The sequence below is a fragment of the Colletotrichum navitas genome (assembly GCF_030913465.1).
Source record: "Colletotrichum navitas strain CBS 125086 chromosome Unknown LY79scaffold_122, whole genome shotgun sequence".
Classification (NCBI taxonomy): Eukaryota; Fungi; Ascomycota; class Sordariomycetes; order Glomerellales; family Glomerellaceae; genus Colletotrichum; species Colletotrichum navitas.
In genome coordinates this window covers 38,104-52,596 of record NW_026850668.1, presented here as the reverse complement: position 1 = coordinate 52,596, position 14,493 = coordinate 38,104, and the positions used below count along the sequence as shown (strand labels likewise).

General features: G+C 49.1%; 6 protein-coding genes across 6 annotated transcripts; 2 read left to right on the top strand and 4 right to left on the bottom strand.

Annotated features, from left to right (window-relative positions):
* Positions 1-835: 835 nt before the first annotated feature.
* Positions 836-3,015, top strand: LY79DRAFT_528020 (uncharacterized protein; the record flags this gene model as incomplete). Its single annotated transcript, XM_060555984.1, has 3 exons — positions 836-1,351; positions 1,497-1,975; positions 2,043-3,015. 3 exons carry the CDS (start codon positions 836-838, stop codon positions 3,013-3,015), a joined length of 1,968 nt encoding a protein of 655 aa, XP_060408019.1.
* A 2,049-nt stretch (positions 3,016-5,064) lies between these two features.
* On the top strand, positions 5,065-5,847 carry LY79DRAFT_679384 (uncharacterized protein). The gene is made up of 2 exons (XM_060564518.1): positions 5,065-5,341; positions 5,399-5,847. The coding sequence occupies exons 1-2, from the start codon at positions 5,107-5,109 to the stop codon at positions 5,521-5,523; spliced, it is 360 nt and encodes a 119-aa protein (XP_060408018.1). The 5' UTR covers positions 5,065-5,106; the 3' UTR covers positions 5,524-5,847.
* A 601-nt stretch (positions 5,848-6,448) lies between these two features.
* On the bottom strand, positions 6,449-7,441 carry LY79DRAFT_674416 (uncharacterized protein; the record flags this gene model as incomplete). The annotated part of the gene is made up of 1 exon (XM_060564296.1): positions 6,449-7,441. One exon carries the CDS (start codon positions 7,439-7,441, stop codon positions 6,449-6,451), a length of 993 nt encoding a protein of 330 aa, XP_060408017.1.
* Positions 7,442-8,504: 1,063 nt separating this feature from the next.
* LY79DRAFT_679380 (uncharacterized protein) lies at positions 8,505-10,050 on the bottom strand (the record flags this gene model as incomplete). Its single annotated transcript, XM_060564517.1, has 5 exons — positions 9,846-10,050; positions 9,134-9,168; positions 8,969-9,087; positions 8,767-8,908; positions 8,505-8,706 (listed from the first exon to the last, which is right to left on the bottom strand). The coding sequence occupies exons 1-5, from the start codon at positions 9,903-9,905 to the stop codon at positions 8,505-8,507; spliced, it is 558 nt and encodes a 185-aa protein (XP_060408016.1). The 5' UTR covers positions 9,906-10,050.
* Positions 10,051-10,862: 812 nt separating this feature from the next.
* Positions 10,863-11,478, bottom strand: LY79DRAFT_528017 (uncharacterized protein; the record flags this gene model as incomplete). Its single annotated transcript, XM_060555983.1, has 2 exons — positions 10,863-11,133; positions 11,189-11,478. The coding sequence occupies 2 exons, from the start codon at positions 11,476-11,478 to the stop codon at positions 10,863-10,865; spliced, it is 561 nt and encodes a 186-aa protein (XP_060408015.1).
* A 2,007-nt stretch (positions 11,479-13,485) lies between these two features.
* LY79DRAFT_584464 (uncharacterized protein) lies at positions 13,486-14,313 on the bottom strand (the record flags this gene model as incomplete). The annotated part of the gene is made up of 2 exons (XM_060560404.1): positions 13,486-14,070; positions 14,305-14,313. The coding sequence occupies 2 exons, from the start codon at positions 14,311-14,313 to the stop codon at positions 13,486-13,488; spliced, it is 594 nt and encodes a 197-aa protein (XP_060408014.1).
* Positions 14,314-14,493: the final 180 nt, after the last annotated feature.

Below are 14,493 nucleotides of genomic sequence, written 5' to 3'. Positions count from 1 at the left end.
GTACATAGGTCAGCTTTGACATGGAGCATCTTGCGAATCTAGGGGCCTGCTCAGACCTCGTCCATTCGAAAACACGGCTATACTGCACCTCGGCCCCATCGCCAGCTCCATCCCCAGACAATTACCCAAAAACAAGAACCTAGGTCAGGCCTAACCTCCTCCCTTCAGCGCCTTGAAACCTCGATATCTGGACGCAGCGTGCCTACAGCAAGAGAACTGTGCCTGTCGGAGGCTGAGTGCGGCAATGTAGAATGTGACTTGAAGATGATGCAGGAACCAACAAAATCCAGCAGCCACAAACACAAACCCTAACCTAATGTCGCCAGGGTCATTGTGCTGTGCGTTTATTTTCCACACAAACTCGCGTCATGTCTTTGTTGGCCCGTCCTATGCCATGCAGCTAAGGTAGCAAAACAGAATAGTCAGTTCACAGTTATTGTGGTTGAAGTACATCACATCAAACCGCCTTGTATACGTACCTGAGTTCCCACCTTCCAGTTTAGATTCATTATGGAGAACTACCGGAGATTTTTCCACTGCAGTTCTCCACCTTGTCTTATTAATTGGCTCAGACTTTTGTTGTGGGGGGCTCTTCCTTCCACAAGGTCACTCACCACTCACGCAGTTACCACTTTAGTAGGTACAAGTCTTTCAGCCACCAACAATCAGTTTCTTTTTCTCTTCTTCCTTTCTTTTTTTCTTTCCTTTAGCAAAATCTCCCTAATAAACAAACGCCAACATTTTGTTCCTTCTCTTGTTCGGTTTGATCAGACTTTTGATTCCGCCAAGACTTGGCAGCTAATACCCCATCACTAACAGGTGCCGTATAGACCAGATGACATTCAACGACGACAGTCAAGCTCTCATCAACACCTTCGTTGCCAACGCCCATCGTATATCCGACGCAATCGAGAGCTCGACCAGAGAGCTGGCACAGTCTCTCTTGGACCTAGATGCCAAGTTTGCATCGACCCTTGATTTTGTCGAGCTTCGCTGTCGCCTTCCAGATGATGTAATTGACATTGTCTCCCGAACCCTGCTTCAGATCCCCGATCTTCTCAACGCAGAGCACGCGAGAGCCAAGATCAGAAAGGCTGCCACCGCATGGGCCGTCACCTCCGGCCACATGGTGTACTTTTTCGGCTGGCATCACGGATACGACTTTTGGAACCAAGTCAAGCTTTTGGCAGACACGACGCCCGGCGCATTCACCGACACGTTCAATCGCCTCAGACAGGTTGCTCGCGATCGACGCGCACCAGGCGCCACCTTCGGACGGAGAGGTGTATGCAAATCCGCGCCCGGCATCATCAAACACGACGTCACCGTTGTCTTGAGGGAACATACCAACGTGAGTTGACACCGTTCGTCCGTTCGTCCGTTCGTCCGTCTGTCTGTTTGCCCGTCTGCCTGCTGGCGGCTGCTTTGTCTTTTTGCCAACCTTATTCCTCGCCACCTGTCCTGTGCCATGTCTTCATACTGACCTCAGCCAACAGCCCACGTTCAACAATCCGACCGAAATCGCCGAGAATACAGAATACGCTGCCAAGGCAAGCCACGCGACAGCTGCAAAGACGAATCGCTCCATTCCCCACATCCGTCCCGCCATAATCAACGAGGCTTCCGGGCAAAAGAAAGAGGTTGTTGGCTCGACACAAGAACGCTCGGACACCCTCAACCCAATGGTCCTCGAGAACAGATCGCCCAAAGCTCTCGACACAACCAAGCCTCCCAGGGAACAAAGCTTCGACGACTCACGGCGCACATCCCACAGCGATAGTGGCGTGGACCTGGGTTTCTACGATAGTCAATCGGAACCATCAGAGGTCGACGACGACCAACTACGTGAACTGTCCACAGCTCCGACGACCGTTATCAATACAACAACAAGCGAGATGCCTACCCATAAGCGCAAAGCCTCTGCCGTCACTCCCTTGCAAGGAACAGAAGTCTCTTTGACAATAGAAGAAGGCAAGTATTGTTATGCTGTGCTACCGATTCTTCGCTAATCATGATTTATGGCCAGACATGTCTCAGGCCAGCTCAAAGAAGCAGAGGAGCACCATGGCTGCTGACGAACCAACCGAGCTGGGCGACAAATCGGCGATTTTGAGTAATCCCGACTCCTTTCTCAAGGAATTCTTCGGTCCATGGAACGATTGTGCCGTCTTAGAAGCCCTCGTACTTGACTCCGACGACCCCATCAACAAAACAAACCGGAAGACACTACGAACCCTTGCCTCAGGCACCTCCACAATGTCTCTTTTTGTTCCCTTGCGCTCTGGGGACTCTCAATGGTCATTCGGTATCGTTCGACTAGTCAAGGGAGAACCGGCATACTTTCATCACTACGACTCAGACCCGGACCAAACCAAGACTGGCGTACTCGCCGACGTCATCAACAAAATACTCGATGAGTTGTGCCCAGAAGAGTGTAGCTCAGCAGCCAGCCTCATGTCTCGACGCATCTCTCCTCGCCATACGTGCCCGAATGACAGCGGCATCTACCTTGTCGCCAATGCATTGTACGTCTACGCCGGCGTCGAGCGACCCCAGCGTTTCAACGTCCAACTCTGGAAGTACATTGTCGACACTGTCCTGCAGCAGTCTCCTACCTTTCCCGACACATTCACAGTGCAACAGCCCCAGCCCATCGTCGTTGAAGACGTGCCTCGACTGAGTCCGGGGGCGACGGCGACAGAGTGGACTGAGTGGCAGCACCAATTGTTGGAGGTTTCAAAACGCAACAGCAGCGCAATAGCTGCAGAATGGAACAGCATGATTCAGAAGACGACTTCAATCAGGAACGACATTGAAGATGCCTTTGCCGTCATCTCGCACGCTGTTTCCAAGCGCACTCAGCTTGGTGAGCCATTCGCCGATGGCGCAAACCTTTTGGGAAAGCTCTTGCAGGAACTGGGGGAACACTCACGGTCAATTGGTGTTGCGATTGTGGACAGCGAAACGGAAAAGAAGAGGCAGTGCATTGCGTTGTGTCTTTCCCACAGACGATAGTGGTTCTACATAGATAGGAGTGTGTGGTAGGTCATAGATGGATCAAGATAGCTATAGATCAAGCCTAAATAATGATCTTGATCAGGGTTTGAGATGGGCCCTGTTGCGCCCTCTGTGTAGGCCGTTTGTCGAAAGCTGGCGACCAGGCTACGTGCTGGGGCGTAGTGATGTTGTGAGCTCTGGCGGGAGTCACGTAGTCTTGCGCCTACGCGAATGATCGCCTTGGCAAGCTCTGATGCTGCTTCGACGTTGGCTGTAGAGGAGAAGGCATCATAGTGCAGTGCTCGATGACCTATGTGGTCTGGCCAGTCTCGTCCGGTGAGCCCGCAGGCGCCCATCTTATGGAGGAGGCTCGTGCGGCCGTTGGCAGCCATCATATGGAGGGCGGTGACGCTGTGGACTCGACAAGACGACGGAGATTGTCGGGATTCACAGACTCTACGATTCGAAAAGTGTACGGGAGAGGCGGCGTGTCTTTGTCCGCCCCGGGGCGATGCGGGCCAAAGGGCGCAAGACTAGCGTGCAGAGCTTGGTCGTGCATGACGGCACAGGGCATGGCATGAGCTTGGCGGTTTGCTCTTGCGAAAGACGCGATGTCGCCCACAGTGACTTCTGCGAGGACTCGGAACCACAGCTTGAGAGGAAGCGTCATTATTTTCGCCGGCGTCGGCTGCAGCTTTCTTGCTGATTAAATAATAGGCGATTGTTTTGCGGAACTTGATGTTGAAGGTGCTTGAAGTTGTAGCCAAGGTTGAGAAAAGAAGAACGATATGCCACTAAAGCAGAATACCTAAGTACCTCTACCTACCCAGAGAAAGGTAGGTGGGTATCCACCCAGACCTACCCAGGTTACAACACAACACAGCATAATACAGCACAGTATTATACAATATAATACGGGTTGTATTTAGCCTACGCGTTGTTGTCGCCTTCTAACACACCTGCACCATTTCTACTGCTTGTTGTCTGCCTCTCTCTAAACGCCCTAACTGTTTGTGCGCGTCTGCTGTAGTCAGTAGGCAGCGCGCAGGGGCAGGCTTGGCCGAGCGACCACAAGCTGAGTAATATACTGTGTACCTTGCTCACGGACTTTTGCATGGTCACTATACGTACATGAACGCCTAATGTATCCGACCAAGTGCTGTGTGTTGTTCCGGGCTTCCAACGAGTTTTCACACACACTCACACACAAAAACTCGTCGGAAAACCCCCAGAGCCAATGACAGCCAAGCGAGGGTACAAATGCCGCAACCGTGCGCCCATCACCCAGCGGGTTGGGGAGATTCCAACCTGGACCGCCCTAGATCTCGGGCCTAAACAGCATGCTGCAGCCTCCCGTGTGTTCCCTGAGGGATTTACCCGCTAATCAGCGACAGCCAGCCAGCCAAACTCGCCAGCCTATTTAGCCGGTCTGCAAGGAAGTTCTTCTAAATCAATCGATCCACCAAGGCTGAACAATCTACCCCGTCATGTCATATCTGCGGGCGCCGAGGTTGAGAGGAACGAGTAAGAACCCGCTGCTATGGGGCAGCCCGCCTCTTTTCCGTCAGCCGCTCACTCATTCACTGCTAGTTTTGCGCCGAACACTAGAAGAACATACCGCGGCGTCAGCATTGGAATCCATCGCAACCAATGTCTGTCTCTGCGGGGGAAAAGAGCTTCTCAAACAATAGGTATGTCGGTCTAGGTAGTTACATGCAGGATAGAAAACCTACCTACCTAACTGGGAATGACGGGTTGGTGCACGTACGTACCTCTCTGGGTTCTCGGCGTCCGCCGTGCGATACCTAGACCCAAGTTCCCTAGATGCGCCTCTGTCTACGTAGGGAGCGGGAGCGGTATAAGTGGTGTTTGTTCGTTTTTTGATGGTGGGGATTAAACAAGCAACATATAACCAGACAGTATCTGCAAAGCCTATTACTATTCTCTCCTCCTGCCCTAACCTTACTTAACACGCCCGGCTATTAGGTAATAATTGAGTGGGACTATAACACCTTAGTATGCGGATCTCCTGTATCATCGCTGCCACAGCTGCGGCTTTCGCCGACGCTTAGTCATAAACCACTAGGGTATAGGCATCTAGACACGTACATGTACAGTAAAAATACTAATTATTCTTTACTACAGGCCCTTGGCAATGCCTTAGTCGTTACAAACCCACAGGATTTTGTATACAAGGCAAAACTGCCCAAGATGCCGTTCTTTAAGCAAGGTTCGTTGAACGGCAACGTCCAAGGGTCTATTGTCGCTATGACAGCTCTGGATGGCAACAGGGTCAAGTTTACCGTTGGCTTCTCAAACCTGCCTAACAAGGGCAGCCCTTTTAGTCCGTCGGAAACCACATGCGAAGATACCAGTCCAGTTCTGTTCTAACCTGCTAGAGCCTACCACCTCCATGTTGATCTGATCCCAGAGGATGGCAACTGCACCAAAGCACTCGCCCACTACAACCCTTTTAACCATGTAAAGACTGCGCCATGCGATGCCTCTAGGCCAGAGACCTGCTAGATTGGTGACCTAAGCGGCAAGCACAGGTCCATGACGCGTGACTATGAACAGACATATATTGACCACTATCTCTCAATTATGCAAGGACTAGGATCCTTCTTCAACAACTAGAGCTTTGAGTTCCACTTCACGAATAAGACGTAAATCAGCTACACTAACTTCAAACTAGTCCAGTGGCCTACCCTATACAGCAACAGTACCAGCGCCTCTAACACCGTTTACGTAACAAATGCCCTGGCTACAGTGACTCCTTATAGTAATGTACTATTCGTTAGCGCTGCTTCTATAATAGTTGTATTACTTTATTTACTTGGCGTAGTATTTACCTTTGCTGTTTCAAGTGCTATTGGCGACGTCTGAGTCAGAATTAAGGCCATTCTAAGCATTAGAGATCACCTGAGCCTGGCATTGTGGCGTATTACAAGGAAATCTTAAGAGCGGCTTCTGCTTTACAGGATGTGATCTGAGTGGTAGCGGGATAAACCAGTGCTTCTGGCTACAACGTCTTCACTGTTGACAGAAGTAGCTCTACTACTGGATTTGGATTAGCTATTTCTTGTATCTGTAGAACAGTTGCTGTTTTATTTCTCTTATAAAGTCTTGTATTATACTCTGGCTTTACCTATAGATGTAACAGTGAGTTCTGGTCAGCGACTTGCTGTGAATTAATATATGATTGCCTGTATATATCGTATTTTATTGTCTCTTGAAGGAGGTCTTCCCAGCTAGACTTAGACCTCTTAAAAAAGCCGGGTAGGTAAAAATCGCGTTCAAGAGACAGCGCTTTCTCCTCGATTTAAGCTTTTTCTTGGGCCCTGTCGGCTTTGGACTTGGCCCCGTCGACTTCTGCGTCTGCCTGCGCGACCATGTTACTGATACCATAATCGGTCTCCAGATCTGTGATTCCGGGCGAAGTGCAACCCTTCTAAGCCGCGGCGTCGTCTGTGTCTTTACACATTGTGCTGAGACCTTCATTCTCGTCGGGCTTTGTGACGCTTTCCGGCGCGGAGGAATTCTTCTCGACTGCCTCATCTCCCTCGTCTGCCTCGCCAAAAAGGAGACCGAGATGTGGGGGCTCATCCAGGTTCAATTCTCTCGCATCTATAACAGGAATGTCGGCCTCTTGTGGCAAAAAATGCGTGGCTTCCTTCACAACGGTGTCGTCTTTGTGGAAAGCGCCCTTTATTTCCATTTGGGTCTCTTTCAAGTTGTTCTCGGACTGTTTCTTGGGAACCTCTGTGACAGTGTCGAGTGTAATCGTCTGGCACCCGTCGGCAGTCTTAGTGGCCTCCGGCTCCTGAGTGTCGATCCGGCGACATCCGGAACGCGCTTGGCAGGCTTCAGAGGTGGCGGCGTGGTCCAAGACCTTCTTGCCCTTCTTGGCCGCCTTTCTGCGCTTGTCGAGAATCTGATAATCTGCACACATTGGTTTGTGATTGGCACCTTTGGCGATACGTTTCTTCTGCTTGCGGCCCTCTTTCTCCCGTTTCTTTGCCGCTACCCGATTCAACTCATCTTTTGTGAGCTGAGCGGTCTTGGCCTCTTTTTCTTGCCACTGCGCATGTGCAATCTGCTTCTTACTGGGAGGTTGCTCTGGCTCTGGAGGAGAGGGAGTCTGCTTAGCGAAGGAGAAGCCACGCAGCAGGAGATCTTTAGGCAGTACCACGGTGTATAGTCGCTCTTGGGCTGGCTTATTGAGGTTTATGTGGCTCTTAGATACAATATCGTCAGCAGTGACAGCGCAGCTGTAATCGACACTGGCGGGATTGTCATTGTCGGTTTCCAAGTTGGCTCCGAGTTTGTCGGTGTTGGTCTTAGTGGACATCTGGGTATTACCCTCAGCCATGTGATCCATCATTTCCCGAGAGTCGCTGCCATCCTCAGCGGCTGTTTTGGTGTTGTCATCCGTGGATACCATCGTGACGTTGTTGGTCTTTGTGCCCCCGGTCTCTTATTCCCGCTTGCGCACAAAATACTCCCTCTGCGCGTCTATGGTATTTATGTTGTAATTTTCTGGCTTGTATTTGGTATTGAGGGGAACCCAAACCGTGGGGAACTCCGGTCGGAACAGCGCCTTGAATGCATCGCCACCTCGGTCCTTGACACGTCGCAGGAGGAGGTTCAAAAGGGGTACCATCAGCTCTGGGTAGAACGCGTAGCTAAATTGCTCCTTTAGGTCGGGGCGGGTGTTCAGGGACTGCATGAACACGAGCAGCACGTGGAGGTACTCCTATAGCTTTGGGTCGTGGGTAACAGGCTGGCTCAGGATACGAAGATTGACGACCGAAAGGAGCTTGGCCGCTCTATTGGCCACGGAAAAGTCCTTATTTAACAACAATAACTGGCAGAGTACAAGACCTAATTCGGGGCTGTAGTCGGTTAGTACGGAAATGGCCAAGATATTTGGACACATACCTAGGGCGGACTGAGAAGCTCTGGACATATGCTTCCGGCCGAGGGGAAGGCTGGGATAGTTTGGCCATGAACCAGCCGAACAGATCTGTGAAGCAGCCGAATAGACCTGTTGACAATGAGGGTGCAGCGTTTGCCTTTTTGGCATATTCTCCTTTGGTTGCATGGGAAGCGGTTCTTCTGGTTGTCTTCCGGCGGATGTAACAAGCCGGTTCCACGTAGTGCGATGCCGGACTAACTAAGGATGGAGCCGAGTTGATTATGGCAATGGAGGTCTTCTGGAGCATTGACGTCTTATATACGTCAAGAAGCTTGGAAGGTAGAGTGGACATTGGGTCATCGAGCCCCGCTACAAGTCGAAGGAGCCTATTAAAAGCAGGTAAATGCGTCTCCTTGCAGGTGTTAAAATAACTTTATTGTAGGTGTTTAGAAGGGGCCGTAGCCAGAAGCAGACAGGCAATGGCTGTGTACAGGTTGTCCTTGTCTAACGAGAGCACCTTGTCTAGTGTGGTAGAGGTCTAACCTTCGGGTGCTACAAACTATGTCAGTAATATGGAGACTATAGTATCCTACGCCAACGTAAATAGCTGGCTGACAGTCAGGGACTTAAGAATATTGAAAAAGCGCAATATATAGTGACTTGACAAGATGCTGCTGTGATGGTAAAGCCGACCCAGGGTCAGGTCAAGATCTAAAACCCGACTGTACTGTTGTATCGCGACTCCTTTCCAATGTAGTCTTGCTTTGGCGTCTTTGTCTTCAACGGAAAATCTAATTCGGGCCGTTAATATATCTTTCGATCGGCTTACAACTGAGAGGCAGCTTACGAACCTATATCGGGCTAAATGTCCCGTGCATTCGGTAGTATAACTTCCACTGTTAGTAGTCTCCTCCAGCAGCTGCATCATTGAATACGCCTCGAGAATAAAAACGATCATGTGCTCGTAACTCTCTGGCAATCGGGGACACAGGACTTTGAGGTAGTGGTGAATGATGTGTCTCTAGAATCTCGCAGGCATGTCATATTCAGCACTCAAGCCCCTGAGTGCCGCCGAGGCCTTGGGATAACTTGATGTAAAGAAGAAGTCACAAACCTCGCGCATGCCGGTTATATAAAGGGCCATCAAAGCCCAGTATTGGTCGTCGTTTAGGCTAATGTTCATCCATCTGCCGTCAAAAAACCGGTAGTAGACTTCACCGATCTTCTTGTATTGGCTCATGTCTTCCAAAGGCCTGCTGTCGGTAGGGAGCATCCATGGTTCCACGTTATTATTCTCCTGCATTGCCTTCTCATCTTCACTCTTTTCGGTTTTAACGACAGTCTAGTGAGTGCAAAGGGGAGCACCACAACACTCGCATATCCTGTGAACAGCACTCTGTCTAGCCTCTTTCTCAGCTTTGCTTTTTGCCTCTTGATCAGCCCTAGTGGCTTTTCTTTTGGCCTCCTGTGCTCCCTCCTCTTCAGCCTATCTAGCAATGTTGCGCTTTGCCTGCTCCATCGACTTGTCGATAGCTTCAAGCAGTTCATATCCAACGTTAAGAGTATTCCGCGTAGCAGCTACCTTCAAGCGGCCCTGGTCGCCAATTGTCTTGGTGGTGAGATCGACCAAGCTTTAGTAGTCGGCAGATCTGGACTCTTCGGCACGGGACTCCTGAGCGACTCGATATCCATGCAGGGCTTCTTCGATGGTGGGGACGTCAAGATCTAAATCGGATCGCCCATTTACGCCATCCCAAGGCAATTACACCACAATGCCTTTGGTCTTCTTGCGCAAGGTGTTCCTGATTGTTTCTTCCAGTTCAACACCGCCACGCTGAAGTTGAATCAAGACGGAGTCAGGTTTCGCTTCTGGAAAAGGGATGACGTCGATGTCATATCTTAGAAGGCGGGAGTTCTGGACTTAGTCCACCTCTATGCATTTCAATTCAATTATATAATAACCAGCATAGATGCCCTCGACTTCAGCCATCAACTGTTATACCTAAATAGTGCAAGTATAGAGCTCATACAGCACCCACTCCGCAAAAGAAATACAGAGTTGGCGTCCATGGGACCATATAGGTTAGGAGTATAGCGGACTTTGGCCCCTTGCCGCCGCCCATCGCGCTTTCCGTTCGGGGGGTATGTGCGGTTTGGGATAGAAGTCGTGTGTCACAGGGGCTATGGTTTGATTAGCGACGTCTTTCGTGTAGCCGGTGCCCTGTTTATTTCAAGGACAACCGTCGTGCGTCGTAACAGTTTCGTCAGATAAAGGAGGTTAAGGTGACACTTCATCGCAATTTTCCGTATCTGATGTTGCCTAATGGCTAGTCTTGGGGTTAGCAAATTTTCAGGTAAATCTAACGTAAAGTTACAAGACCCCGACCAGCAATTACCTACCCAGTCAACTCTTTGCTCGTGAGCACAGCATAGATGTCCTTTGGTGCTTTGGCGTAGGCGTCTTTGGACAGGACTATGGCTGGCCGTCAGGCCCCGCGACACCTCAGAAACAATTTCTGAGCCCAAACAGCCTTCCCATTCGCAGAAAAAAAAGGGCTGGTACACAGTATGCCCAAACGTAATGCCACGAGTGCATGGCCTCTACGCGGGAGAGAACCGATACTTTACAAAACGATCGAAGCTCAGGTCGAGGTTACACCCGAAGCGCAGAATACTCTCAAGGAATCAGGGGCAATTTGTGTCGGCCTTCTTTTCCCTGGAAGGTCTATGCTGAAGCCCGACAAATTTGACAGAACAAATTGACGCGCAGCCTGGATCCAGGGCATAGATCTCAATGATATAGTGTGTGTTAGTTATTATGGATTGGCATGATAACGTTGCCTGTAATTTCTCGTTGAACGCTTGATCAACTTGCTTGCTTGTGACATTGTGACGGCGCCCAAGCTATAAGATTTGAATTTCTCATCATACACTAGGGAGGGTAGCACTAAATCCTCCGCTCAGCTACCATGTCATTTATTAGAGTACGATCCTGTGTACCCTTTTTATGCTGACAACATCTGGGCACTGCAAGAACCTTCTTCCCTGTATAATCACTTGTATTTACTGAGAAGGCAAGAACCTCATTTGCGTATTTCCCTCCGTCAGCATATCCCCCATTATTATCAACTTCAATGATGTTGATCACGAGGACCTCTGGGTTTTGATCATTGGGAGCAATGAGGTGATCAAATGTAACCCCATAGTAGTCAATATAGCTAGCGTGAGGCTGTTAGTTTAGGCGTTGCATCTCTTCTATAGTGGCAGTCTTACTCAAGTGGCCTCCTTCCTTCCATAACCCAGGCAAGGTACTCATCCCGCACAACTGGTGCGCTATCAATTCGACTTTGCCCATACAAGGTCTCATGTGTAAGCTTTGCAAGTTCTAGCCCCCCAGGCTGTGGGAAAGGCCGAATAGGATGCCATTGGACGTGGGGGACCAGCTTTTGAATAGACTGAAGCGGTCCCTGTATCCGGATTCTTAGCGGTTTATCAACGGGTGGAAAGTGGTGGTGATGAGGTGGATTGCGGATGCAGGGAGGAATGTGAAGCTGAAGCGCCATTGGAAGTTGTTGACATGTCCTTGGTCGATTGATAGAGAGCGGATTAGGTGGGGTCTATATACCCCGCTGGCGATACCGGAGCGGACCGTGCACCAGCCACTAAGCAAATCCGCGTGCAGGGGTTGATTAATTGCGCTTTAGTTCCACTATTGACCCTACCTAACATACAGTACGTAATGCCTCGTTCATATACCTTTTTGGTAGGATTTTTTTTATTAGGACAGCAGCTGCCCAATATTTTGTATATCATTTTTAGCTAGACGTGTTCTAGAAAGCGTAAGTGACAGTCGTCTGTTACCACAAATATATCCTCCTTTTTCCTATAATTGCATACGAAACCAAATATATTTCTTTGTAGATTGCGCTCCCTGTAACCAACAACGGAATCCTCTGCAGCAGTAACTTCCTCAGACTGTTCTACGAGGATGGTGGAGTGTTGCACTTCGCATCGCCGCAGTTTCCAGAAGCCTCACTCTCAGTGTAGCGCTTTACACAGTTGCTCGGGTCGCCGCAACTTGAGGTTGTCTAGGTTTTCTTAACATGACCGCAACCCCAATAAGTTGTGTTTATAGTACACATACTGCTTGTAAGATTTAGTCAGATCGCTGGCCCCCTTATGATGGTTTCGAGACATACTTGTTACTAGCGATGTTGTCCTTCTAGGCAGTTTAAAAAATTAAGTAGGGAGGTAAGTCTATGATTCAGATAATGGCATGATTAGCGAAGAGGAAGTAAACCGTGAATAGGATCGTGTGCATCTTTATAAACTCCTCGAATTGGAGCTACTGGCTCACTGTTTCGTTAAGCAGGCAATCATGCGCGGCAAATACGGTGTCACCACACAACCTCAACAAGCTTACGCCTATTCGACCGCACCTGCCGCACACCTCTGATCGTCGCCTTGAAATAGAGACTATGCATTCTGCCTCTAGGGAGCGCTCCAATTGATGTTGTGCAAAATGGCGCCTGACATTGCATCTATTAGCGGCGTTGATCGCATCTCATGTGGTGGGGCACACTTGGTACATAGTATGCAGCCGGGCGGGCCTGCTGCCATACCATTGGTTTCGGTCACATCGGACCAGCAAGGAACACAGCAGAGCGGGCGGCGCGTTCACTAGTGCGGGTGCGCCATTCCAAGCCATTCCGAGCCACACCACTCGTTTCCGACAAGGTTTCCCTTTGTGTAATCCTGCATTTGCTGTCTTTGTCGAATCGGATGATCCGCATGTTTGTGCTATTGCGTTATCTTCTTGGAGACAGCTTTTTCATAGTAAGCGCTCTGCTGCTCCGCCATCCTCAAGAATGGTTAGAATACGTGGCCTGGCCCTGCCCCAGTAAGAACCACGTGCTGAATCAGCTTGTCCTAGTGCAACAATTGTCTAGTTGTACAGTTATACTTAGCCTATACTAAGATATATAATAGTTATTAGTAGGATTAAAGGATTCTTAAAACTTAATATATTAACAAGGGGTAAGCCTTCTATTCCTATACTTTTATATTAGACTTATAAGAATAAGAATAAATCTATAATACTATAGTAAACTTAGCTTATAAATAAAATTAGCCTATAAATTATATTCATATAGCTTTTTATTAGAATAGTATAGTAAAAGTGTTAACTTTATACTACTAATCTTTATAGTTTATCAACCTTTAATATTTTTTATAGAGTTAAAAAATATAGTAAAATCTACAAGAGGTAAGTAGATCTACGTTATAGAAGGGCGCAGCACAACGCCTTTAGCCGCTAGCAAGTCAACACTTCTTGCGATACACGCTGCAATACTAATCTAGGAAATCTTGTCTACCCTTAGGCGTCACTATTCCTTCGTCTACCGCGCTTCTCACCTCTGCCTCGGTTGTCATTATGCTCTTGGCGTGCCGAGTCACCCTTTTGCTGCCGTTGACTGCTTTCGGGTCTGTTACTGACCACAGCACGGGCTTCCTTTTGTTCACTAGAATAGTACAGTCTCCTGGCACGCGTTCCCTTCCTATTTCTGTGGCTAAGCCGCTTGCCACTCGTGGCGCGGCCCTTCGGAGGCGGCCGGGGGAACGGTATGACTGCCAATGTCTGTTCCGTGGTCCCTACGATTCAATCTCGGGCTGTTGGCGCCCTCAGTTGGAAACGCCCCTGGCAAGCTGACGGGATGCTGTTCTGAGGTCTTGTCCTGCGGCGGTCCTACCTTGTTGTTGTTATTATTGCCGTTGTTAATGTCATCATTGTTGCCATTGTTAATGTTGCTGTTAATGTTGCTGTTAAACTTGCTGTTGATGTTGTTGTTGTTATTGTTATTGTTGTTATTATTAATAATGATGTTGTACTCGTTGCTGTCTACAAGACTGGCCTCGTCCAGCTCAATTCTCCACCTCCTTAAGTTGTTCTTAAGCCAAGTCATAAAGTGTCCTGGCAACTCCCACGAATCAGGCCACTTAGGTCCCTCGCTGCCATCTGTGACTATCTCGTCCCACCATTCAAGATCCTCAAGGAGCTTGTGGCCCAGGTCATATTCGTTATCAAGGTACTCAAGGGCGCCCGCCAACGTGCTAGCAAGGTCGGCGTTGTTGCCGTCGCAGAGGTGCTTCGTGAACTGTCGAACCTGTCGCGCGCAGAACCCCCGGTCGACTCAGCCCGACGATGCTCCCTCCTTCATTTACACTTATTAGACCTTTTAACAATTAACAAGGTCTATGATGCTGCCTTAACCACATGGTGTTAGTCAGCTTACCAAAAAGAAAGAAGAACAAAAAAAAAAAAAAAAAAAAAGCACCAAGAAGCAAACAGAGCAGAATGCTACCTAGAAGCCTAGACTATGTCAACTTACTGTAATCATTAGTGACAACGCAGGGTATCATGTAGAGGCCTCAAGACATAATCCTAATTCCTGTGCAATACAGCCAGGCCAGTCAAGGACCACCTATAGAAAAAGACAAGTAGCAGAGGCCTACAATACTTATAGCTACGCGCGAGCTACAATATCAATCTGCCTGCCCCCCCTTTCAAGCAAACAAAG